The sequence below is a fragment of the Rhincodon typus genome, chromosome 23, assembly GCF_021869965.1.
Source record: "Rhincodon typus isolate 14 chromosome 23, sRhiTyp1.1, whole genome shotgun sequence".
Taxonomy (NCBI): Eukaryota; Metazoa; Chordata; class Chondrichthyes; order Orectolobiformes; family Rhincodontidae; genus Rhincodon; species Rhincodon typus.
The window spans coordinates 3,795,126-3,820,968 of record NC_063354.1 but is presented as its reverse complement, the minus strand read 5'-3'; the positions used below and the strand labels follow the sequence as shown (position 1 = coordinate 3,820,968).

General features: G+C 46.6%; 1 protein-coding gene across 1 annotated transcript in view; it reads right to left on the bottom strand.

Annotated features, from left to right (window-relative positions):
• ankfn1 (ankyrin repeat and fibronectin type III domain containing 1) overlaps positions 1–24,276 on the bottom strand; it is a 54,074-nt gene extending 29,798 nt beyond the window's left edge. The window contains exons 1-10 of the mRNA XM_048610709.1: positions 24,091–24,276; positions 17,111–17,321; positions 15,604–15,798; positions 14,967–15,080; positions 13,344–13,441; positions 13,058–13,148; positions 9,711–9,818; positions 7,827–7,926; positions 7,137–7,269; positions 2,998–3,114 (exon numbers count right to left, since the gene is read on the bottom strand). Of these exons, the coding sequence (XP_048466666.1) occupies positions 2,998–3,114; positions 7,137–7,269; positions 7,827–7,926; positions 9,711–9,818; positions 13,058–13,148; positions 13,344–13,441; positions 14,967–15,080; positions 15,604–15,798; positions 17,111–17,321; positions 24,091–24,276 (1,353 nt within the window). The remainder of the gene's footprint in view (positions 1–2,997; positions 3,115–7,136; positions 7,270–7,826; positions 7,927–9,710; positions 9,819–13,057; positions 13,149–13,343; positions 13,442–14,966; positions 15,081–15,603; positions 15,799–17,110; positions 17,322–24,090) is intronic.
• Between the last annotated feature and the right edge of the window lie 1,567 nt (positions 24,277–25,843).

Genomic DNA, 25,843 nt, shown 5'->3' with positions numbered 1-25,843 from the left:
TGTTCGTTATCCACCTGGAGAGACACCAAGTCTCTTGCAAAATGCAGACACTTAGTTCTGTGCCCTGCTTACACCTGTCATAACAGTTTAAGTACAGAGTAAAGCTCTGTCTATGCCTAACCATCAGTCAGAAGAAGGGAGGCAGGTGGGGAGTGAAGAAAGCTCTAGAGTAGCTCACTCAAAAAGAGTGATGGGGAGAGTTATGGATCTTCTGAAGAGTGCAGACAGAGCTCAGTGCACAAGGGGCGAGATAAAAGACAGGGAGAACAATATGGTAAAAAAGAAACCCAAAAGAACTGCTGATACTGGAAATCAGAAACAAAAACAGAAATTGCTGGAAAAGCTCAGCAGGTCTGGAAGCACCTATGGAGAGAAGTCAGAGTGAGAGGAGATTTAACAAAGGGCAATACAGGCAGGCATTTCCACAGGCACAATGTGACCCCAGGATGCTGCGTTAGCTCCCTGTGGGACTAGCGTCAAGGATATCATTGAACACCACAGGGCATTCTGTAAGGGGTGGACAAACAAAGGTTAGGATTCACATTGGTACCAGTGACACAAGTGGAAAGAGGGTTGAGGCCCTGCCACAACAATTTAGGGAGTGAGGTAGCAGATTGAAAAGCAGGACCTCAAAAGCTGTAATCTCTGGACTATATCCAGTTCCATGTGCTAACGATTGCGCTGCACAAAGAGGCAAATGGAGCAGATGAATACGTGGCTAAGGAGTTGGTGTACATTGGAGGGCTTCAGATTCCTGAATCGCTGGTCTGGGAAGGTGGGACCTGCACGGGTCAGTGGGATTGCAGCTGATCTGCGAGGGACCCATATTCTTGTGGGGAGGTTTGCTCCTGCTGTAACTGAGGGTTTACACTAATTTGGTAAGGGGACGGGGTATGGAGTGGGGGTGAAATAGGGAGTGATGCACAGGCAAATGTAGAAGAAAGGCCAAGTCAGTGCAGAAGGTAGGGCATATACAGTCAAGGTACAAGGGATTATGGTAATGTTGAATGGCATTTATTTATTGCAAGGCGTCTAATATGTAAAGCAGGTGAGTTGAGGGTCCTTACTGATACCCAAGGGTTAGGATGTTATTATTGTCTGAGAGACATGGCTGATGGAAGGACAGGGCTGGAAGCCCAATATTCCAGGATAAATGAGAAGGTGATGTTGCAATATTGATCAAGGTAACAAACACAGCAACAAGGAGGAATGATATTTTAGAACATTGAGGCAGTATGGGTAAATATTACAAACAAAAAGGCGCAGTGACATGGTTTGGGGTGTATGATAGACACCCACACAGTCAGGGAAATACAGAGCAGCAGGTATGTAGGCAATTCTCAGAGAGGTTTAAAAATAATAGCATAATAATAACGGGGGGATTTCAACTTCCCCAATACTAACTGGAATAGATAAAGTGTGGAAGGCCTAGACAGAGCAGAATTCCTGAAATACATACAGGAGGCAGCACATAGAAAGTCCCACAAGAGGGAGTGGTACTGGACCTTATTTTAGAGAATGAAGCCAGGTAAGTGGTAGATGAGGCAGTGGAGAACATTTCAGTGATAGAGACAGTAATTTAGTAAGATTTAAGGGAATTATGGACAAGGACAAAGATGGACCCGAAATAAGGGGTCTTAAATGAGGGAAAGCTGGTTTTAATAAGATAAGACAGAATCTGACCAAAGTAAACTGGGATCAGCTTACCTTGCAGGGAAATCCCCAACAGAGCAGTGGGAGGCATTGAAAAGGAGAATGGTGAGAGTGTAGGGTAACATTTCCCTGTAAAGGTGAAGGGTGGGACCAATAAATCCGAGAACCCTGGATCTCAAGGGACGAACAGAATCAGATAAGGAAAATAAAGGATGCTTACATCAGACACAGAAGGCTGAGAACAAGTAGATATCCGATTGGAGTATAGAAAGTGCGGGGAATGCTTAAAAAAAAGTTAGGAGAGCAAAAAGGGGACATGAAAAGTCACTGTGGGTAACATTAAAGAAAATCCCAATTTTATAAATATTTTCGGGGCAAGGGAATCACCGGGGAAACAGTAGGGTTCATTAAGGACCAAAGTGGCAATCTGTGGGCGGAGTTGGAAGTTGCAGGTGAAGTTTTAAATGAGTACTTTGCTTCAGTATTCACTGTAGAGAAGAATGATGTAGGTATAGACATCAGGGATGGGAGCAGTGATACACCTGACTGAATTAGCTTTGAGAGAGAGAGGAGGCAGGAACAATTTTAGTGGCTTGAAAGAGGATAAATCTCCAGGTCCAGATAAAATGTATCTGAGGCTGTGTAGGAGGCAAAGGGTCAACATTATATTACAAATCCTCTCTGGACACAGGAGAGGTGCCAGGAGACTGCAAAACAGATAATGTGGTTCCATTATTCAAGAAGGATGGAGGGGACAAACCAGGAAAACTATAGGCCAGTGAGATTGACATCAGTAGTGGGCAAACTATTGGTAAAAATTCTGAGGGAAAGAATTAATCTCTGCTTGGAGGGGCATAGATTAAACAAAAGTATTCACAGAACTTTGTCAGGGAGATCATGTCGGACAGGTTTGATTGAGTTTTCTGAGGAGATGTCTCGGTGTGTGGATGAGGGTAGTGCAGTGGATGTAGTCTAGGCAGACTTCAGGAAGGCTTTTAACAAGGTCTCACATTGGAAACTGGCTAAAACAGTAAGAGCCCACTGGATCCAGGCAGCTTGGCAAATTAGGTCAAAAACTGGCAGAGGCAGAGGGTGATGGTCAAAGTTGTTTTTGTGACTGGAAGCCTCTGTCCAGTGGGGTCATTACTGGGTCCTTTGTTCTTTGTTGTACACATTGTGATATAGGCACAAATTTAGAAAATGATCAGTATGTTTGCAGACTTGGAGTAAAGCTCTGTCCCCATCAAATACTCTGCGGACTGGAATGGCTTGGATAATGTTGCATGATATTGTCAGATGAGCTGATGTTAATGGCTGTTCTTTCCTCTGTCCATGTTTACTGACCTGTAACTGAGCTGCTGCGTTCAGCATCTTGTGCCTTGATTGCAGACCTGAGGAGGGTGATGTGGAAATGGCTAGATTCTGTTGCAACCATCTGACCTCTTCCCATGAGCAAGATAGCTGGAAGAAAGAAACAGGTTGATTGCTGTTAAAGGTTCTGCAGCAGCTTGCCCTGAATGAAGCCCCTGTGGTAAGGTATAGCAATGTCAGAGCATCAGACAATGCCAATGAAGGCCATTCAGTCCACTGTACGTGTATTGGTTCTATGAAAGAGCAGTCTATTTAATACCACTCCCCTTGCTCTTTGCCTCATCACTGTGCACTTTTCCGTCCTTTATCTATTTCCCTTGTGAAGGTTCCTACTAGATCTGCACCTACCACACTTTCAGGCATAACTCATGGTGTACAGAGTACTCTCATCTCCCTCCCCTGATGTCTGAATTTGTCTCTCTCTGGTTACTCAAGGTCCACATCACTTTGCAATCAATCAGAGTGCCCTGGCAGGAACCAGCAGTCCACACAATCATTAAAGGATTCCACTCTGTTAATGTTCAAATCATTTATGACTACAGCAGACAGATAAAGCAGCTCTGCACTTGATAACCAGAGAGCTGTCTCCAAAATGGGGGGAGGGGGGCACAGTTTGGGGGTAGAGGGCACATTTTCAGGATGGCAACCTGAAACTGGGGTGGGTGCTACAAGAATCAGTGCTGGGTCCACAATTATTTACATTTTTTTTTTCATTTGTTGGATGTGGCCACTGATGGCTGCCCAGCATTTATTGCCCATTCCTCACTGGCTTTCAGAAGGTAGCAGTGAGCTGCCTTCTTAAACTGCAAGAGTCCACGTACATACACTAACAACTAAGATGCGGAAAGTAAATGTATGATCACCAAACTTGCGGATGACACAATAGGTGAGAAGTCAATTGGGGGGGACAACATAAAGAGTGTATAAAAACTGAAAGAACTGCGGATGCCATGGTGATAAACAGTCTGTAGAGGGATTTTTTTCCTTTATTCATTCACGGGATGAGGGCATCACTGGCTAGGCAGCATTTATTGCCAATCCCTAATTGCCCAGAGGGCAGTTGAGAGTCAACCACATTGCTGTGGTTCAGGAGTCACATGTAGGCCAGACCAGGTAAGGATGGCAGTTTCCTTCCCTAAAGGACATTAGTGAACCAGATGGGTTTTTCCAACAATCGGCAATGGATTCACGGTCATCATTAGACTCTTAATTCCAGATACTTATTAAATTCAAATTCCACCATCTGCCATAGTGGGATTCGATATAGACACGTTAAGTTGAGTGGGCAAAAAGACTTGGCAGATGGAATATAGTGTGGGGAAGTGTGAGGTTATGCAGTTTGGCAGGAAGAATATAAGAGGTGAATATTATTTAGATGGAGAAAAAACTGCAGAAAGTTACAGAACAGAGAGATTTGGAAGCCTTCATCCATGAATTACAAAAAGCTAGCATTACAAGTTCAGCAAGTATGAGGGAAGGGAAATGAAATATAGGGAGATTCTGCTATAATTATACAAGGCACTAGTCAGACCACAGCTAGAATACTATCAACACTTTTACACCACTCATTTAAGGAGACATATATTGGCATTGGAGGTCAGTCATCTCAGCTCCAGGACATCTCTGCAGGAGTTCCTCCTGGTGCCCTATGCCCAACCATCTTAACTGCTTCATTAATGGCTTTCCCTCCATCATAACGTCAGAAGTGGGGATGTTCGCTGATGATTGCACAATGTTCAGCACCATTCGCGACTCCTCAAACACTGAAGCAGTCCATGTTCAAATGCAACAAGATCTGGACAATATCCAGGCTTGGGCTGACAAGTGGCAAGTAACATTCATGCCACACAAATGCCAGGCAATGACCATCACCAATAAGAGACAATCTAACCACTGCCCTTGACATTCAATAGCCTTACTAGCACTGAATCCCCAATTAAACACCCTTGGGGTTACCTTCAATCAGAAACTCAACTGTACTCACCATTTAAACACAGTGACTACAAGAGCAGGTCAAAGCTAGGAATACTGCAGCAAGTAACTGATCTCCTGACTTTCCAAAGCCTGTCCACCATCTACACGGCACAAGTCAGGAATATGATGGAATACTCTCCACTTGCCTGAATGAGTGCAACCCCAACAACACTCAAGAAGCTTGACACCATCCAGGACAAAGCAGCCCACTTGATTGGCACCACTTCCCTAAGCATCTACTCTTCCACCATCGACGCTCAGTACCAGCAGTGTGTACTATCTGAAAGATGCACTGCAGAAATTCATCAAAGATCCTTAGACAGCACCTTCCAAACCCACCACTTCTATCTAGAAGGACAAGGGCAGCAGATACATGGGAACACCACCACCTTTGAGTTCCCCTCCAAAACACTCACCATCCTGACTTGGAAATACATCGCCATTCCTTCAGTGTCGCTGGGTCAAAATCCTGGAATTCCCTCTCTAAGGGCATTGTGGGTCAACCCACAGCAGGTGGACTGCAGCGGTTTAAGAAGGCAGCTCACCCCCACCTTCTCAAGGGCAACCATGCACGGGCAATAACTGCTGATCCAGCCAGTGGCCTTCATGTCCCATGAGTGCATAAAAACAAGTTCAGAGAAGACTGGCAGGTCAGTACTTTAAAAATAGGAAAAGAGTACCATATAACAAGTATAAAGGGAACTAAACAACTGAGGCGTTACAGGAGTATATGCAGTACGGGGGGGAGAGCTCAAGAAAGCAGTTAGGAAGGCAAATCATGGCAGGCATGATTTGGGAGAATCCCAAGATGTTCTACAAGTATATCAAGTGGAGGAGAATAACCAGGGAAAGAGGAGGACCGATTAGGGACCAATGGGGCAATCTGTGTGTGAAACCACAGGACATTGTGGTGTTAAATGAGTACTTCACATCTGTCTTTGCTTGGGACAAATCCCTAGGTCCAGATGTGTTGTATCCCAGGCTGTTGTGAGAGACAAGGGAGGAAATTTGGGGGCTTTACCCAAATCTTGAATTCCTCTCTGGCCACAGGGAAGATACCAAAGGACAGGATGACAGCTAATGTGGTTTCACTTTTCAAGAAGGGAGGTACAGATAAACCAGGGAATTATAGACCAGTGGGTCTCACATCAGGGGTAGGGAAACTGTCAGAGAAAATTCTGAAGGAAAGAATTGATCTCCACTTGGAGAGGCATGGTTTGATCAGGGACAGTCAGCATGGCTTTTTCAGAGGTAGGTCATGCTTAACAAATTTGATAGAATTTTTCGAGGAGGTGATCAGGCCTATAGATGAGGGTAATGTAGTTGATGTAATTTACAAGCATTTCAGCAAGGCAGTTTTGACAAGATCCCACATGGGAAACTGATAAAAAAGGTAAAAGCATTTGGGATCCAGGATTACTTTACAAGTTGGATCCAAAATTTTCTTAGTGATAGGAGACAGACGGTGGCGATGGAAGTATGACTGGAGGCTGGAGTCCAGTGGGGTACCACACTGGTTGATGCATGTATACAGAAGACAGTGATACATAAATGGTATAGTTGAGAATATGGGGGAGATGATAAGTAAGATTGTGGGTGACACAAAGATTGGCTGGATGGGTAAGATTGAGGAAGAAATTATTAAGTTACAGGAGGATATAAACGGATGAGTCAGATGGGCAGACTAGTGGCAGATAGAATTTAACTCTGATAAGTGCGAGGATGGTACAAAACTCAATGAATGGCAGGACAGTAAGAACTCCCTCAGCAGTGACCCTTTGAAAGTGCGGCACTCCCTCAGTACTGACCCTCAGACAGTGCGGCACTCCCCCAGCACTGACCCTCTGAAAGTGCGGTGCTCCCTCAGCACTGACCCTCCAACAGTGCGGCGCTCCCTCAGCACTGACCCTCCGACAGTGCGGCACTCCCTCAGCACTGACCCTCTGACAGTGCGGCACTCCCTCAGTACTGACCCTCTGACAGTGCGGCACTCCCTCAGTACTGACCCTCTGACAGTGCGGCGCTCTCTCAGTAAGCTCTCTGAGAGATTCCATCGAGATTGTTGGCCCAGTCAGTGACCTCACAGAGCTGATGTAAACAATGTGCTATCGAGTGAAGATGAGGAAGTTTGGACAGACCTTTGAGAACCAGAGGAAGTCCTGCATCAACAATCCAGAACAGGAATCGTCTATTTCCATCATTGGGATCTGATCTTCATTTGTGACCAGGACATTGCCCTTGTGGTGGAAGATGACAGCTATGTACATTCCTCTTGGAAAGATAGGAGAGATACAGTGGTCAGAGAGTCTCGAATATTCACAGACACCTCCCAGACCCCTCTGAACCTTGACTCACTCCCCCCACCATTAGAATCTGTCCTATCTGGGGGATGGGGATAGAGGGCGGTGAAGGTGGAATGGGCCTGTCAGGGGGATGGGACAGGGGTCAGTGAAGGTGGAGTGGGTCTGTCAAGGGGATGGGAAAGGGATCAATGAAGGTGGAATGGGTCTGTTATGGGGATGGGGAAGGGGTCAGTGAAGGTGGAATGGGCCTGTGAGGGGGATGGGGAAGGGGTCAGTGAAGGTGAAATGGGCCTGTGAGGGGGATGGGGAAGGGGTCAGTGAAGATAGAATGGAATGGGTCTGTGTGAGGGTGAGGGGTTTGGGGAAGGGGTTAGGAGGTTGAAATTCAGGGAAGGGGGTTGGGAAGTGAGGGTCAGGGGAATGGGGTTAGGTCTGTTCCATTCCCAGTTCTTTGAGTTTGGATTAGAGATTTTCTTTGCACTCCCCTATTCCTGGTCATTTTACCCAATGATTTTGGACAGAAACCTTTTTAATGTTTTCACAAACTTGCTGGAGGAATGAAAGAGATGTTTCAGACTTCGTGACACTGACGGCTTTCGGCAGGAATTCTGGAACTTCATGCTTTCTAGAAAAGAAAAGAAACATGTTTTTGTAAAAGTGTGGGATTGAAATTTGGTTTGTTGTAGTCACATGTATCTAAGTACAGCGAAAAGCTTTGTTTGTGGGCAATACGGGTGGATCACAGCAAAAAAGGAAATACAGATCGTAGACAGAGCAAGGCATACAGGTTACAACTGCACAAAGCAAGATCAACATTATTTGATGTTAGAAAGTTCATTCAGCAGTCTAATAAAAGCAGGGAAGAAGCGGTTCTTGAACCTGTTGGTGTGTGTATCTTCTGCCTGATGGAAGAGATTGTAGAAGAAAGCCTGACGGAATTAATGTCAGCTGAGTGCTCTCTCCAAAAATAAACTCCTCTTCATTTACCAAAAAAGTAATCGGATTTGTTTCTCAGCCAATTAGTTCAAGAATGTTTGTGTGTGCATATGTTTTTGTTTTCTTCACTCTCAGAATGGGCCAGCATTAATTCTGCATACCTAATTGTCTAGAGGGCAGGTAAAAGTCAATCACATCGCTGTGGGTCTGGAGTCACATGTACGCCAAATCAGGTAAGGATGGCAGATACCTTTCCTAAAGGATATAATGAACCTGATGGGTTTTACTGATAGTAAACAATGGTCACCAGTAGATTCTTAATTCCAGATTCCTCACTGAATTTAAACTCCATCCATGGCAGGATTTGAGCTTGGGCGCCCGGACCATTAGCTCCGTTTCTGGGTTAACAGTCTAGTGACAATACCACTAGGCAACTAGCATGTCTGTGAGTAAAGGTCTGTGTGTGTCTGTCTGCATCTGTGAATGTGTCTGTGACGCTGTGCATGCCTGTGTCTTGATGTCTGATTGTGTCATGTCTGTTGGTGTGTGTGTGTGTGTGTGTGTGTGTGTGTGTGTATGTGCATGTGTGTGCGTGTGCACGTGTACGTGTGTGTATGCGTGTGTGCATGTGCGTGTGTGTGTGCATGCATGAGCGTGTGTGTATGTCTGTGTGCATGTGTGTGTGTGTGGGAGGGGTGTGGTGTGTGTGTGTGGGGAGGGGTGTGTGTGGGAGAGGGACGGGTGTGTATGTGTGTGCATGTGTGCGTGTGCGTGTGCGTGTGCGTGTGTGTGTGCGTGCGCGTGTGTGTGTGGTGGGGGGGAGTGTGTGTATGTGTATGTATGTGTGTGGTGGGGGGGCGGGGTGTGTGTGTGGGGAGAGGTGTGTGTGTGGGGAGGGTGGAGGTGTGTGGATGTGTGTGTGTGTGTATGTCTGTGCGTGTGCATGTGTGGGGGGAGGGGTGTGTATCTGTGTCTCTGTGTGTGTGTGTCTGTGTGTATGTGTGTGTTTGTGAATGTGTGTGTCTGTGTGTGTGTGAATGTGCATATCTATGTGTGCGTGTCTGTGTCTGTGTGTGTGTCTGTGCATGACACATTCATTGGGCACTCATTCACTCACACTCACTGGGCACTGATACTGTTATACTCCATGGGCACTGACACTCTCACACTCCCCAGGCAGTGACACACTCACACTCCCCAGGCAGTGATACTCTCACACTCCCCGGGCAGTGACACACTCACACTCCCCAGGCAGTGATACTCTCACACTCCCCGGGCAGTGATACACTCACACTCCCCGGGCAGTGACACTCTCACACTCCCCGGGCAGTAATACTCTCACACTCCCCGGGCAGTGACACTCTCACACTCCCCGGGCAGTGACACTCTCACACTCCCCAGGCAGTGATACACTCACACTCACTGGGCACTGATACACTTACTCTCACTGGACACTGACACTCTCACACTGACCTTTGTTGTTGTAATTCTCATGTTCCGCTCGCACACGTTTCCGCAAGAGTTCCAGCTGCTGCGTTTGATCCCTGAACCTCGGCTCCTTTCCATCAAGCTCTTTCCAATCTCAAAAATAAACAGAAGCAGATTGAAAGGGTATTCCGCAGTGTGTCCCCTCCCTCCAACCACCCCAATCCCACAGGAGGGTAAGTACAAACACTGCACACAGCCCTGTCTTCTTCAAACTCCTGGTTGGTCTTCATTCTGATGTTTATAGGGCAAATTCCACTGCAACAAAGTTTAGTTTTGGAAAGTTTTGCTCTGTTACCTGAGCAGTGAACCACAAAACATTGAGAACGAATCATCTGACTGACAAAATCACATCTCAGTTCATGCAATCCACAACACACGTTACAGACAATATTGCTTCATTTGATTAAAAACTGAAAGAACTGCGAATGCTCTAAACCAGGAACAAAAACAGAAATTGCTGGAAAAGCTCAGCAGGTCTGGCAGCATCTGTGAAGAAAAAAATCAGAATTAACGTTTCGGGTCCGGTGAACCTTCCTCAGAACTGAGGACAGGTCAAACGTTAACTCTGATTTTTTCATCACAGATGCTGCCAGACCTGCTGAGTTTTTCTAGCAACTTCTGCTTTTATTGGTAACAAGGTGTAGAGCTGGATGAACACAGCAGGCCAAGCAGCATCAGAGGAGCAGAAAAGCTGACGTTTCGGGTCGAGACCCTTCTTCAGAAATGGGGGAGGGGAAGGGGATTCTGAAATAAATAGGGAGAGAGAGGGAGGCGGATAGAAGATGGATAGAGGAGAAGATAGGTCGAGAGGAGACAGACAGGTCGAAGAGGCGGGAATGGAGCCAGTAAAGGTGAGTGTAGGTGGGGAGTTAGGGAGGGGATAGGTCTGTCCAGGGAGGACGGACAGGTCAAGGAGGCAGGATGAGGTTAGTAGGTAGGAGATGGGGGTGGGGCTTGAGGTGGGAGTAGCGGATAGGTGGGAGGAAGGACAGGTTAGGGAGGCGGGTACGAGCTGGGCTGGTTTTGGGATGCGGTAGGGGGATGGAAGATTTTGAAGCTTGTGAAGTCCACATTGATACCCTTGGGCTGCAGGGTTCCCAAGTGAATTATGAGATGCTGTTCCTGCAGCTTTCAGGTGGCATCATTGTGGCAATGCAGGAGGCCCAGGATGAACATGTCGTCCAAGGAGTGGGAGGGGGAGTTGAAATGGTTCGCGACTGGGAGGTGCAGTTGTTTGTTGCGAACCAAGCGTAGGTGTTTCTGCAAAGCGGTCCCCAAGCCTCCGCTTGGTTTCCCCAATGTAGAGGAGGCCACAACAGGAACAGCGGATACAGTATACCACATTAGCAGATGTGCAGGTGAACATCTGTTTGATGTGGGAGGTCTTCTTAGGGCCTGGGATCAGGGTAAGGGGGGAGGTATAGGGGCAGGTGTAGCACTTGCTCCGGTTGCAGGGAAAAGTGCCGGGGTGGTGGGGCTGGAGGGGAGTGTAGAGCGGACAAGGGAGTCACTGAGAGAGCGATCTCTCCGGAAAGCAGATAAGGGTGGGGAGGGAAAAATGTCTTTGGTAGTGGGGTCAGATTGCAGATGGCGGAAGTGTCGGAGGATGATGCGTTGGATTCGGAGGTTGGTGGGGTGATATGTGAGGACAAGGGGGATTCTGTTTTGGTTGTTACTGTGGATAGGGGATGAGTTGCGGGAAATGCGAGAGACACGGTCGAGAGCATTTTCGACCACTGTGGAGGGGAAGTTGCGGTCCTTGAAAAACGAGGACATCGGGGATGTTCGGGAGTGGAATGCCTCATCTCGGGAGCAGATGCGGCAGAGGCGAAGGATTTGGGAATAGGGGATGACTTTTTTGCAGGAAGGTGGGTGAGAGGCGGTGTATTCTAGGTAGCTGTGGGAGTCGGTAGGCTTGAAATGGATATTGGCTTCCAGGTGGATGCCAGAAATGGAGACAGAGAGGTCCAGGAAGGAGAGAGAGGTATCAGAGATGGTCCAGGTGAACTTAAGGTGGGGTGGAAGGTGTTAGTGAAGTGGATGAACTGTTGGAGCTCCTCATGTCTCTCGCATTTCCCGCAACTCATCCCTCACATCCCCTACCCACAGTAACAACCAAAACAGAAACCCCCTTGTCCTCACATATCACCCCACCAACCTCCGAATCCAACGCATCATCCTCCGACACTTCTGCCATCTGCAATCTGAACCCACTACCAAAGACATTTTTCCCTCCCCACCCTTATCTGCTTTCCGGAGGGACCGCTCTCTCCGTGACTCCCTTGTCCGCTCTACACTCCCCTCCAGCCCCACCACCCCCGGCACTTTTCCCTGCAACCGGAGCAAGTGCTACACCTGCCCCTACACCTCCCCCCTCACCCCCATCCCAGGCCCTAAGAAGACCTTCCACATCAAACAGATGTTCACCTGCACATCTGCTAATGTGGTAGACTGTATCCGCTGTTCCCGTTGTGGCCTCCTCTACATTGGGGAAACCAAGCGGAGGCTTGGGGACCGCTTTGCGGAAACACCTACGTTCGGTTCGCAACAAACAACTGCACCTCCCAGTCGCGAACCATTTCAACTCCCCCTCCCACTCCTTGGACGACATGTCCATCCTGGGCCTCCTGCATTGCCACAATGATGCCACCTGAAAGCTGCAGGAACAGCATCTCATATTTCACTTGGGAACCCTGCAGCCCAAGGGTATCAATGTGGACTTCACAAGCTTCAAAATCTCCCCTCCCCCTACCGCATCCCAAAACCAGCCCAGCTCGTCCCCGCCTCCCTAACCATTCCTCCCACCTCAAGCCCCACCCCCATCTCCTACCCACTAACCTCATCCCGCCTCCTTGACCTGTCCGTCCTCCCTGGACTGACCTATCCCCTCCCTAACTTTACTGGCTCCATCCCCCGCCTCCTTGACCTGTTTGTCTCCTCTCCACCTATCTTCTCCTTTATCCATCTTCTATCTGCCTCCCCCTTTCTCCCTATTTATTTCAGAATCCCCTTCCCCTCCCCCATTTCTGAAGAAGGGTCTCAACCCGAAACGTCAGCTTTCCTGCTCCTCTGATGCTGCTTGGCCTGCTGTGTTCATCCAGCTCTACACCTTGTTATCTCAGATTCTGCAGCATCTGCAGTTCCTACTATCTTCTGCTTTTATTGCTTCATTTGACATGGGCTGGACACAGAGTCATTCAATTATTGCTCACTGCGCATTCAAAGTGCTTTCTCAGAAAATAAAGGAAGTACATTTTAAATGTATAAAGGACTATACGTTTGCAGAAACTAAGAATAAACCTTGTTCATTACGACTTCAAGGATTCACTTACTGGATGGGATAGCAAAGGCTGGCCTGGCAGCCTGTGGGCATCCCCAGCCCTTCATATTGGCAGCTGACACTCGGACGTAGTAAACTTGACCCTGGCATAAGATCAAAAGGATATGTTTAAAACATGGCACACTCTCCACCCTCTCATTGATCCCACCCAGTCAGTTCATCTCCTTGCACAGTTCCTGCGCGTTCTGTTCTGTGAATGAGCTTGCTGACTGTGATGTGATGTGATATTGCTGGGATTGTTTGAAAAGTGAAGCCCAGGTGAATAACTGTGTACTTACCGTCCTGAGTCCTGTGATTGTACATCTCAGAGTGCTGACACCCTCCAGTATGAGCTCCCCACAGTCTACTGAGAAATCCATCAAACAGCTCCATTCCACTAGGACAACATTAGAAAGAGGAATTTAGTACCTTCAAAGACATGGTTAGGAAGGAGTTAGAGACATTTGATGACGATATTGGCTGCTCTACCTTACAGTCCTCAGCCTGCCCCACTGTTTCACCTCTCTCATACACCCCTGCTGCTTGGCTTTCATTGATGTAAATTACTCACTGGGATGTGGATAAACAGGACATATCATCTCAAACATTACAGAGGATTCAAGACTTGGAAAAGAGGGAAGCAATCAGGGCTGGGGGAGGGGAATGGACTTTGGCAAGAGGGAACTTGTCAGACAAGGAGATGCAGAGTGGGTGAAATGGAGGAAGTGTACATTTTGGTAAAAAAAACAATGAGCAGAGGCAGTGAATGATGCAATGTTCTCGGGGGCTGAGGAACAGAAAGCTGAGTATCCTGTACAGAAATACAGAGGGTGTCTGTGCTGCTGAGATAAGAGGAAAGGCCATTGGAAAGACAGATGGGAGCCTAGGCTCTTGCAACAGTGAGACCAGGCTTCAGTGGCAGTCAATGTGTGAGATTGCTCCTGCAGGAATGCTCCCAGACCAGAATTGCAGGCAGATTCTCATTGGGCAGATTGAGGGCAACTGTTTCCAGGGGCAAAGGGGGTTGGTGAGCAGAGGGACACAGATTGCAGGGGACAGGCAGGTGAACCAGAGGAGATGTCTCCTGGATACTGTGGGTCATTGTGATTGGGAACACACTGCCTGATGGGGAAATGGAAGGTGCTTCAATGGGAACTTTCAAAAAAGGAACTGGAGAAATGCTGAGAAGAAATAGCTGCAGAGAGATATTGGGAAAGAGCAGAGAGTGGTCAAAAAGCCGGTGCAGGTTCAGTGTCCCCGACGCTGTCTGATATGATGACACCATGAGCCCAGCAATGGCTGAACTCAGCAGAAACTCTCCCTCACTCCGTGATCACCTCGACTCACTTCCTGTCAGTGGGAATGTCGTGTCCAGGTGATGCGACAGAGGCTCAAGCTCAATCTTCAAAAATAATTTTAAATAGATCCTGTCTGAAGGTATCTGTCTGATATCATTGTCACACTGTGGAAGAGAAGATCCCAACCACACACTCTGGCCAATGGATGCCTAGGTGTGCCAATCATCACAACAACTGGTCAATAATAGAGGTGACAATCTGCACACACTCCTCTCACTGTAATCAGATTCTCCATCATCAGAACGTGCACACATTCTTGCTACAGTGCTACCCTCCTGAATTCTGACACTACTCCTCGAGTGTCTCCACTCAGACAGAAACATCAGGGCAACATCTCCTCAAATGTTTCAAACAGGTTCTCTCAGAGATTACTATCTGATTTTGGAGGATTCCAGAACAATACTGTTCCTGACCTAATTTTGAACAACAATAAAACAGCCCAAAAGAACAGAATACAACGCGGATGAAGAGTGGGTCACCATCACGACTGACATGAACTGAAGGAACACTCAGGGCTGCTAAATGACACATCTTGGAGAGGGAGTGATGGAAAGAGAGAAATACCTTTGTATCCGGTGATCAGAGCAGAGTTCACACTCAGCGGCTCCTGGAATGTGACTGTCAGTGAGGTACTGCTCGTCACAGTGAGACAGACATTAATGGGAGGACCAGGGACCGCTGGAAAACGAAACAACAAAGCTAATATTTTCCGAAATTCACTGAGAGCCCAGAATCGGTCAATTAGATTCCAGTCTGTAACTCACACCTGGGCATTTGTTATTCTATTTATGAACGATCCTGAACCCCTCGATTAGATTCCAGTCTGTTACTCACTCCCGGGGTATCTCTAATTCTATATATAAACTACCCCAAACTCCTTGATTAGATTCCACTCTATAGCTCACTATTGGGTATCTGTTATTACATATATAAACTGCCCCGAACCCCTCAATTAGATTTCAGTCTGTAACTCACTCCCGGGGTATTTATTATTCTATATATAAACCACCCCAAACTCCTTGATTAGATTCCAGTCTGTATCTCACTCCCAGGTATCTGTTATTCTATATATAAACCACCCCGAACCCCACGATTAGATTCCAGTCTGTAACTCACTCCCAGGCATCCATTACCACTCCGGGGATGAATAGAGTATGGTAATGGCTTCTCAATCTGATCTTTCTGTTTGGCAGACTCTTACTTGCAGTTTCAACCTGTGCTTTCATTTGTTTGTACAGCTTGTATCTTGATTCCCAGACTCCACGTTGTTTCTGTTTCTCTGCACTGCCATGGCTGAGTGTGTTGCTCAGTGTCTCAGAGGACAGGTCATTCAAAAGCCCCTCTGTCTGCTGGATGAGGTTAGTCAGGTGTCTGACTCTGGTCTCCACACTAACAACTAGCAACAAAGCAAACAAATCGCATTAGGTTTAACGTAAATCAATTCTCATTCGAGGTGTATTTCATGTGGGAAAAGGGTGTTGCTGGCTGGATCAGCATTTATTGTCTGTCCCTAGTTGCCCTTGAGAAGGATGGGGGGGGTGGTGAGCTGCCCTCTTGAACGCTGCAGTCCATGTGCTGTGGGTGGACTTACAATGCCCTTGGGGAGGAAACTGAGGGTTTTGACCAAGGAACAGTGAAGGAACGGCAGTATGTTTCCAAGTCAGAATGGTGAGTGTGGGAGGGGAACTCGCAGACGGTGATGTTCCTGCCCTTGTCCTTCTAGATGGAAGTGGTTGTGAGTTTGGAAGGTGCTGTTTGAGGATCTTTGGTGAATTTCTGCAGCGCATCTTGTAGATAGTACACATTGCTGCTACTGAGTGCCGGGGGTGGAGGGAGTGGATGCTTGTGGATATAGTACAAATCAAGCGGGTTGCTTTGTCCTGGATGATGTCTGAAGTGTTATTGGGGCTGCATTCATCCAGACAGGTGGGGAGTATTCCATCACACACCTCATGCGATATTTTATTTCCTTCGTTGGAGATGGTCATAGCCTGGCATTTGTGTGGCATGAACGTTACTTGCCACTTGTCAACTCAAGCCTGGATATTGTCTAGATCTTGCTGCATGTGAACATGGACTGCTTCAGTATCTGAGGAGTCGCGAATGGTTTGAACATTTTGCAATCATCAGTGAACATCCCCACTTCTGGCTTTGTGATGGGTGCAAGGTTCATTGATGAAGCAGCTGAAGATGGTTGGGCATAGGACGTACCCTGAGGAACTCCTGCACATTTGTGCTGGAGCTGAGATGGCTGACCTCCAACAACCACAACCATCTTCCTATGTGTCAGGTATGACTCCAACCAGCAGAGTTTGCTCCCTAAAGCACACTGATGCCCGTTTCACTTCTTGATGCCACACACTCGGTCGAAGGCAGCATTGATGTCAAGGTCAGTCATTCCCATTTTCTGAACTGGGAATGAAAGGCCTCTCCAAAGCATCAAATTAAAGTAGCAAAGCAACAGGAATCTGATCGAGTCGTTTAAATATTTTCACTTATCCTTGAACCGTGCTGTATGCCTCAGCCAAGTCCACATATCCCAAATTTGAACACAGCCAGCACCACAATCGTTATTGAAATAAAAAGCTATGCCTCTATTGCTTCAGTTCTCGTTAATCCTTTCTCAAAATCTCAAAATGAACAAATTGAAGGAATCACAAGACTCCATGGTTTAAGCAGGAAGACAAACAACAAAGGGATCGACTCACAGTGTGGGTTCTCATTGGCTCCAGCCCTCAGGAGGCTCTGAGCAATAGCCACCTGATTGGTCATGATAGCGATGTCCAATGGAGTTAGGCCGTCTCGATTGGGAGCGTTGAGATCCAGCTCTTGAACACTGTACTGACGGAGCAACAACTGCACAGTATCGAGATCCTGCTGCTCGACAGCCTCAAATATCACCTTATTACACTGGCAACTCTGGAAGAGAGCACCAGATACTTGTTATTAACTCGCTAATGTGGCACCGTCACTGTATCACTGACTGACCCCTCGATAGTGCAGCCTTGTTACTGTGTGACTGACTGACTGACCGACACACTGATAATATGGCCTTGTCACTGTGTGACTAACTGACCCACTGATAATATGGCCTTGTCACTGTGTGACTAACTGACCCACTGATAATATGGCCTTGTCACTGTGTGAGTGACCGACCCACTGATAATATGGCCTTGTCACTGTGTGAGTGACCGACCCACTGATAATATGTCCTTGTCACTGTGTGACTAACCGACCCGTCGATAATAGGTTATGGAGGTTCATGAAGACGGGAGAAATGCTGCCAATTTACTTGCACCAGCAGGAAGCTCTAACCAAATCAGTGAAGAGAGAGAGCTCAGAGTGTGAAATGGAGACGGAGAGGTCACTCTCTCTATCTCTCTCTTTGGTTTTCTCTTTAAAATAACTCCATAAAGGTTGGTATCCCATCACAAAGTCACCCTATTTTTACACATGATACTGCCTCATTTAGTGTCAGATACCAGAATGGCAACATCTGACATACATGCTTTTTACCTGTCAGCCAGGACTCCTGATCAGACCAGATTAACAGCTCCAATCATGTAAATCATGTTGTATGAGTTCCAGCTGACTGACCTCATTACAACCACTATATCCGTCTCTCTCTCAGTCTGCAGACAGAGGCTGGTTCTTTCTCTTGGAGAGCCTTCTGAGGCGTTTTAGCACTGGGTCACTTTCCTCCAACTTGGCATCCGATATGGGCGGCACGTAATGCACAGGAGCTCACTTCTTGCGCGAGGAGCACCTCAGTAGAATTTCACTCTATTCTTCCGGCAGGAAAGGCATGGAGATGGCTATTTCCATCATGTCCATCTTGGGTTCTGAGGAACTGACGATGTTTTTGATGGAGAGGGCAAATCCATGGGTGCCCAACGGTTCCAAGGGGCAGGGCACATTTTGCTCCTGCACCATTTGTGAGTTTGCAGCTTTCATACGGCCCACATGGTTATTCAGGACTGCTGCACCTACCCGAACTTCAACCATGCTTCTTACCCATGCAGGGCTATTCCCGTGGTTCCAGCACCAAATGTTGTCCCCTGAAGGAAACTGTCTCTCTCACTTAGAAGAGTTTTGTGTCTGGCATTGCCATTCCTGATGTTGTTTCACCCTCCCCCCAGGTCTGGGAAGATCAGATTTAACCTGGTGCAGAGTCTTCACCCCATTAGCACTCCTGCCAGTGCTATCCCTGTAGTTGAGTGTTGGGGGGGACCTATAACTGAACAAGAACCAGGACAGCTTGGTATCTAGTGAGGCTGAAGGCTGTTTCTTCAAACCAACTTTCAAAGTTTGGACTGTGCTTTCTCTCAGGCCATTGGATGATGGATGGTATGGAGCTGTCTTTATATGTTGAATCCGATTCGACTTTAAGAGAAACCAAAATTCCCTGCTGGTAAATGAGGGCCCGTTATCTGTGGCCAGCATTTCTGGGAGTCCATGCATTGAAACAGTTGCACATGGTTTTTCTATCGTCGTTTCCGTATTTTAGATGCCCACTTAATCTGTAAAGGTTCCCTGGTAGAGGTTCTCAGTTTAGTTGAGGACTTGCTCAAAGTTAAAGGTTGGAGTCTGGAGCGAATTTTGTTGAAGACTGGTTCTGCAGACACTGGAGGCCTGTGACCAGCAGTGTGTCACTGGGATCGGTGCTGGATCCACTGTGGTTCATCATTTATAGAAACAATTTAGATGAGAAGTTAGGAGGTATGGTTAGTAAGTCAGCAGATGACACCAAGTTTGATGGTACAGTGAATAGTGAAGAAGGTTATTGGGGAATGTGGCAAGATCTTGATCAACTGGGCCAATGGGCTGAGGAATGGCAGATGGAGTTTAATTTAAATAAATGCAAGGTGTTGCATTTTGGTGGGTCAAACCATGGCAGGACTTACATTGTCAATGGTAGAGCTTTGGGGAGTGCTACCGAACTAAGAGATCTAGGGTTACAGGTTCATAGCTCCTTGAAAACGGAGTCACAGGTAGACGGGGTGGTGAAGAAAGCTTTTGGCATGTTTACTTTCAGTGGTCAGAGCTTTGAGTATTGGAGTTGGGACGTTTTGTTGCAGGATGTTATTAAACTAGAAAGAGTGCAGAAAAGATTTACTAGAATGCTACCTGGACTGGAAGGTTTGAGTTATAAGGAGAGGTTGGATAGGCTGGGACCTTTTTTTCCTGGAGCCTAGGAAACTGAGGAGTGACCTTATAGAGATCTATAATACCATGTGAGGCATAGATAAGGTAGATGGCCAACAGCTTTTCCTCATGGTAGGGGAGTCTACATCTACAGGATATAGGGTTCAAGGTGAGAAGGGAGAAATCCAAAAGGGTCCAAAGGGCAATTTTTTCACACAGAGGGTGTTGAGTGTCTGGAACGGGCTGCCAGAGGTAGTGGTGGGATCGAGTACAGTTTCTTCATTTAAGAAACATTTGGACATTTACATGGATGGGATAGGTATGGAGGGATATGAACCAAATACAGGCAAGTGGGATTATTTAAATGGTACAAACTGGGCAGGATAGGTAAGTTTGGCCAAAGGACCTGGTTCCATGCTGTAAGACTCAATGACTGATATGTCCACGCTGGTATCGACCTTGATTAGAAACAGATGACCATTTAAACAGAAGTTTATCTTGACTGGTTCTAATTTGAATATTGGTAAGCAATTTAACAGTTCCAAGCCAGATGTAGGTGGACTTTCCAGGGTGAGCACTTTCCTGGATACCAGCCACTTTTTTCTCAATTCAGGCCTCGTGGGACTCTTGCTTTCTCGTGTTCACAGGCCAGCAGCAACAACAATGGCTTGCTGGCCAGGATCCTGAAGAAAATTTTAACAATTTGGCTGAGTCTTGGCTTTGTTTTCTGGTTTTGCTGTAGGCTGACCGAGAGTCCCTCTGATCACGATATATCCTGAGTGAGGCTATTTGTTACAAAGTTATATAGAGTGTGTGGTTCCTTTAAGAGACAGAGTGCTTTTCTAAGCTTAGAGATTTATACAGAAAACAAAAAGTGCCTGTATGTAGCTGAAGATGTACAGCTAGTTCTAAAATGGAAACATGTATCAATTGGCTGTGTGATTAGAAACCTTAGCATGTTTTAATGTTTTGGCATGAGCTGGAATCAGCCAATTAATTTAAACCAAGCACTTAGCAACTGAAAACAAATTGAATTTTAAACTGATGGTTTTTACAATCTCGGACCAATGCTATTGTAAGAAAATTGATATGTCATCCAAGGTATATAAGGAGAGGGTTTTTGAAAATCAGTGTGAGAGCAAATTACCACCTCAGAAATAAGCATCTAGCTCTCACAAGAAATCACTAAGCTCTCTAAGAAAGCACCATATCATCCATAAAAGGTACCAGGGCATTTCTAGCTAAGAGTCTTCATGGAGAAAACATCACTGACTGCAGGTCAGTGGAAGAAAGGTGCTTATGACTTGAGAGGCAGTGGAGAAGGCAGGGCATTCCAGAAGACACATTCTATGTGGACTTTGAGCGACTAAGTTTTAATTTTTTTTCTTACAACTTGGGTGATACAAGTGAGACTTGTGTTTATTGGAAAAACGCACCAGTAGAATTCTGTTTACCTAGGGGATAGTTAGGAGTTAGGGGGAAATTGTTCGGTTTGTTAGAAGTTCTGCTAATTTGTTCACTGTTAGGGTTAAATAAATAAATTGTTACTTGTTACTTATGAAGAGAATATCAGGGATTTTCTTTCATTTAACCCTGCCTTATCCATAACATATGTGATTACTTTGACCCCAGTGGTACCCCCAAGCTCAGTCAGCTTGAACATTTTTTTTTTCTTTATTCATTCAGGTAAGGATGGCAGTTTTCTTTCTTGAAGGACATTAGTGAACCAGATGGGTTTTTCCAACAATCGGATTTTCCGACAATCGACAATGAATTCATGGTCATCATTAGACTCTTAACTCCACAATTTACTAAATTCAAATTCCATCATCTGCCTTGGCAGGATTCGAACCCAGGTCCCCAAAATGTTATCTGGGTCTCTGGATTAACAGTCCAGCAATAATTCCACTAGGCCATCGTCTCCTCTAAGCTAGCAGCAAAACGACACAACAAACTTTCCTCAGTATCAGTACACTCGGACAGTGAAGGCCATCAGTTTAACTGGGACAACATAACTATAGTAGCCCAAGCCAAACATAGACACGCACAGGAATTCCTACAGGCATGCTTCTCAACCCATAAGGCAATCAACAAACATATAGAATTGGAACCCATCTACAAACCTATATAGAACAAAACCGGAAAGTGACAGTACTCACCATAACGGACACACAGTATAAATTCCTAGCAGAGTAGAACAACATTGCTTCATCAGAGGCCTCACTGATGATGTTACCTAGCATGGTGACAAAACGTCTGAACAAAAACAAGCCAGCTAAGGAGCAAGTCACTAACATCAGGGGGGTCCACTGCCATTGACATACTCTGTAACTCATATGCACCACTTGCCACATTTTCTAATGACAGCGCCCATTGTAGTGCCTATTTGAAGTCCAGTTGGGTTTCAGCTAGTAGTTGCATTTGTATGGTTACATCATTAATCCCACATACGAAACAGTCTCTCAGCACCTCATTAAGAGTTAAACCAAAAGTCACATGCCCCTGCCAGTCATCTTAACCTGGTCAAAAATCCTGTTACGGATTTCCCTATTCTCAAATTGCCAAGTAAAAGCAAAGGCGTCTCTGAATTAGAGGAGGCTTAGCTAAATCTATTAATTCTTGAAAGGTTTTAGTATCTGGTGCCTCCAGGAAAGTTAGACTTCTAATTACAGTAAAAGCTACAGCTCCACAGGTTGTCAGCAGAATTACATGTTGTTTTTCATTGGTCACAATGTCATTTGGAAAAAATAACGCATTCTTTCCTCATACTAGGCCTAGTCCTCATCAGCATGGTCAAATGAGTTAAGCTTCCCAAACAAAGGCATGATGTAAGAAATGCTTAGCAACTCAAAGATGACTGTTGTGAACCAGTTTCTTCAAGTTCATGCATTAGTCTTGTTGCCATTGAAATAACACCACAAGACTGGTATCCCATCACCAAGGCACCCTTTATTTATACATGAAGAGTCCTTGACTATAGTACTGCCTCATTCAGAGTCAACACCTAGTGTGTCAGTATCTGACACTCACCCTTTTTATCTGTCAGCCAGGGCTCCCTGATTGGACAGGGTTAACTTCCCCAATCAGGGAACTCATATTCTATGAGGTCTACCTGGTTGACCTCATTACAATCGTTACACTCTTGTTTCTGGCTCTATCTCTCTGTCTCTTATCTCTCTCGCTCTCCCTCTTACACTCACTTACTCTGACTTCTCTTTGTATCTCTCTGTGCGAATATAATGTGGTGGTGCCAATGTTGAACTCGGGGGAGCAAAGTCAGAAATCACATGACACCAGGTTATAGTCCAACAGGTTTATTTTAAATCACAAGATTTCAGAGCGCTGCTCCTTTCACCTGACAAAGGAGCAGCGCTCTAAAAGCTTGTGATTTTAAATAAAACCATTGGACTATAACCTGGTGTCAACTGAGTTCTGACTGTGTGAATATGAGGAGTAAATAAAGATGGACTGTGATTTATTGTGCCTCTGTCCATGTTTACACCTTTTCTCTGTTGTAATCCTGACCTTGTTTATGCTGGGAGGGCATCGATGACCTCATTAACGGTAGCTGTAATGTGTTGGAATGACTGTGTGAAGTTTGACTTTCCCGTTATTGAGGAGGAGTTTGAACTGGAACGCTTGGGTAGAACCAACCTTGGGTAGAACGCTGTTTAGGAAAACTCTCCATAATGAAAGGTCACAAAGCTGAAATGTTGGTTGGAACGTTGAGGTGTCATCAGCTTGTCAGCCAGATGGTGAGCCAGTGAAGGACAAACATTACCTCTTCCAGGGACAGCCCAATGAACCACATACTAATCAGCCAGTGGCAGGATCACAGGCTGCACTTCCCCTTGAATCAGCTCTGTGAGGGTGGAAATCCCGCCGAGTGAGAACTGCCGGCCAAAGAAAGGTTGGCAGCTCCTGAACTCAGCAGCACCCCAGAAGAGGCCATGGTTGCTGTTAGATGAGCAACCTCAGAGTCCCAGAATCACAGAGGTCATAGAACAAAGGTAAGCGGTGAGGAGAAAGGGGTTCTCTCAGGTTAGGGATCACCAGGAAGAGTAGCAGTGAAGTTGGAGGCAAGGCTGGAGCCAACTCCAGAAGGCACCCATACACTCAATAGTCAAGCCGCTTGAGCAGGCACTGACTTCTTTTCACTGAGAAAGTCTCCCACCCTTCCTACTCCAAACCCCACCTACCCTCCACATCCCTACCACACACCCCTTCCAACCCAACGAGGTAACAAGCTGCCTACAGACTAGAAGCTGTCATGCACACTGGTGAAAGGCTCACTTGTTGCTGGGTTAATCGCAGTGGTGATGCGTTAGAGACCTTAAATATTCCTTACCTGGCAGCCCCAATTGGTATTGGGGCATGAAGGTCAATCATGAGCCTTCCTGCCCAGTTCTTAATTTGTCAGGGGTGGAAAAGGGGTAGGTTTAGGTACAAAACCATCCTGCTCAATTAAAAACCCTTCCTACTTCCAAGCTCACCATCATACAAAACACAGGATGTGCCCCTTGTCTAGTCAACATCTACATACCCAGGATAACGTCTTCAGTCTCTCCTTCCCCATCTTTGGGCACATCAATGGATCATCGAAGGATGAGTGGCTCCGTTTGAAGCGGTCTGAGAGATTGCGATACAGACGCTTGGCAGCATTCGGAGATGGTGGGCCGTAGTTTCTCCTGGGAGGGGACAGATTCAGCTTCTGCATCTGCTCGGTCATTGTGGAGGGCAGGGACCTGCAGAAATATCACACAACACAATTCATCACTGAGTCTCTGCCATTCGTGCCAGGTTCCACAACATTCTGGTAACACTGCACCCTGGCATGGCATGGCAAGGCATGGTATGACATGGTGCACTCTCTTCCCATCATCCCGCACTGCCCAGGTACACTCCCCATCACCCCGCACTGCCCAGGTACACTCCCCATCATCCCGGACTGCCCAGGTACACTCCCCATCATCCCAGACTGCCCAGGTACACTCCCCATCACCCCGCACTGCCCAGGTACACTCCCCATCATCCCAGACTGCCCAGGCACACTCCCCATCATCCCACACTGCCCAGGTACACTCCCCATCATCCCACACTGCCCAGGCACACTCCCCATCATCCCGGACTGCCCAGGCACACTCCCCATCATCCCACACTGCCCTAGCTTAGTCACTTTCCCCAGGTTACAGTCACTTTCCCCGGGTTACAGTCACTTTCCCCAGGTTACAGTCTCTTTTCCCAGGTTACAGTCACTTTCCCCAGGTTACAGTCTCTTTTCCCAGGTGTGTTCTTTCTTTTTGTCAGGGCATTGTCTGAGTTGAACTATTCTTGCCGGTGCCACATCCTTGTTCCTGAGCTGACAGAGGAAGCTGTCTATCTATAGCCTCAGTAATAGACTGAACCCGAGAGCTTGTACAGTAACAGACAGAACAACACACAACTCACTGTTCGCTGGGATTGTGCTGAGACCAAGTCCTGATTCAATGGTGCCTTTAGCAGTTTGTGATTGAGAGCTGGGTGTCCTTGCTCTCTCAGTGATTGGGAGATCTCCCCCTCCCACATTGCACTGCATGGACAGTTACAAATTCTTCCTTCACTTTTCAGCAGCTCCAGAAACAATGAGGAAAATGAATGTGACTTTCATGAATGTGAAAACACTCACATCCCCAGAGATTGTTGGGAAACTCTGCAACCCAGCCTAGTGACATCAACACAGTGCAAGCCAAATGTTGACAAATCCCCTGCTGGATCCTGACTGGAGACCAGCTCCGAAACTACAATCAATGTCTCCACAAGATCCTGCCAATCAGCTGCTCAGAATAGGAAGCAACCCTGGGCTCCACGTTCCTAACAACACAGAGCATCCAGCTCAGTGATGAGCTTCAAGGCTCCTTTGCTCAATAATTCAAGGCCAGACAGATCCAATACACACAGCCACTCCAGAACCATGGTCCAGTGTATCTGTAACATGACAAGTGTGACTACCATCCAGAGAATTGGTCCGTGACCCGGGAACCAAATTGTAACATGACGAGTCCGACTGTACCCCATAGGGGAAGTATATCTCTATCCCACTGAGTGTGACTGTAGCCCAGACAGTGTATTTTTAACACAGAAAATGGGATTGTGATGCAGGGAATTTGTCAGTAACACAAGGAGATTGATTGTAATCCAGTGAATGCAAGTGTAGCACGCAAAGTGTGCCTTTAACCAGGGAAGTGTGACTGTAACCAGGCGACTGACTGTGTCAGAGTGGATGATCCATCTCAACCTCCTCCTATGGTCCCCAGCAT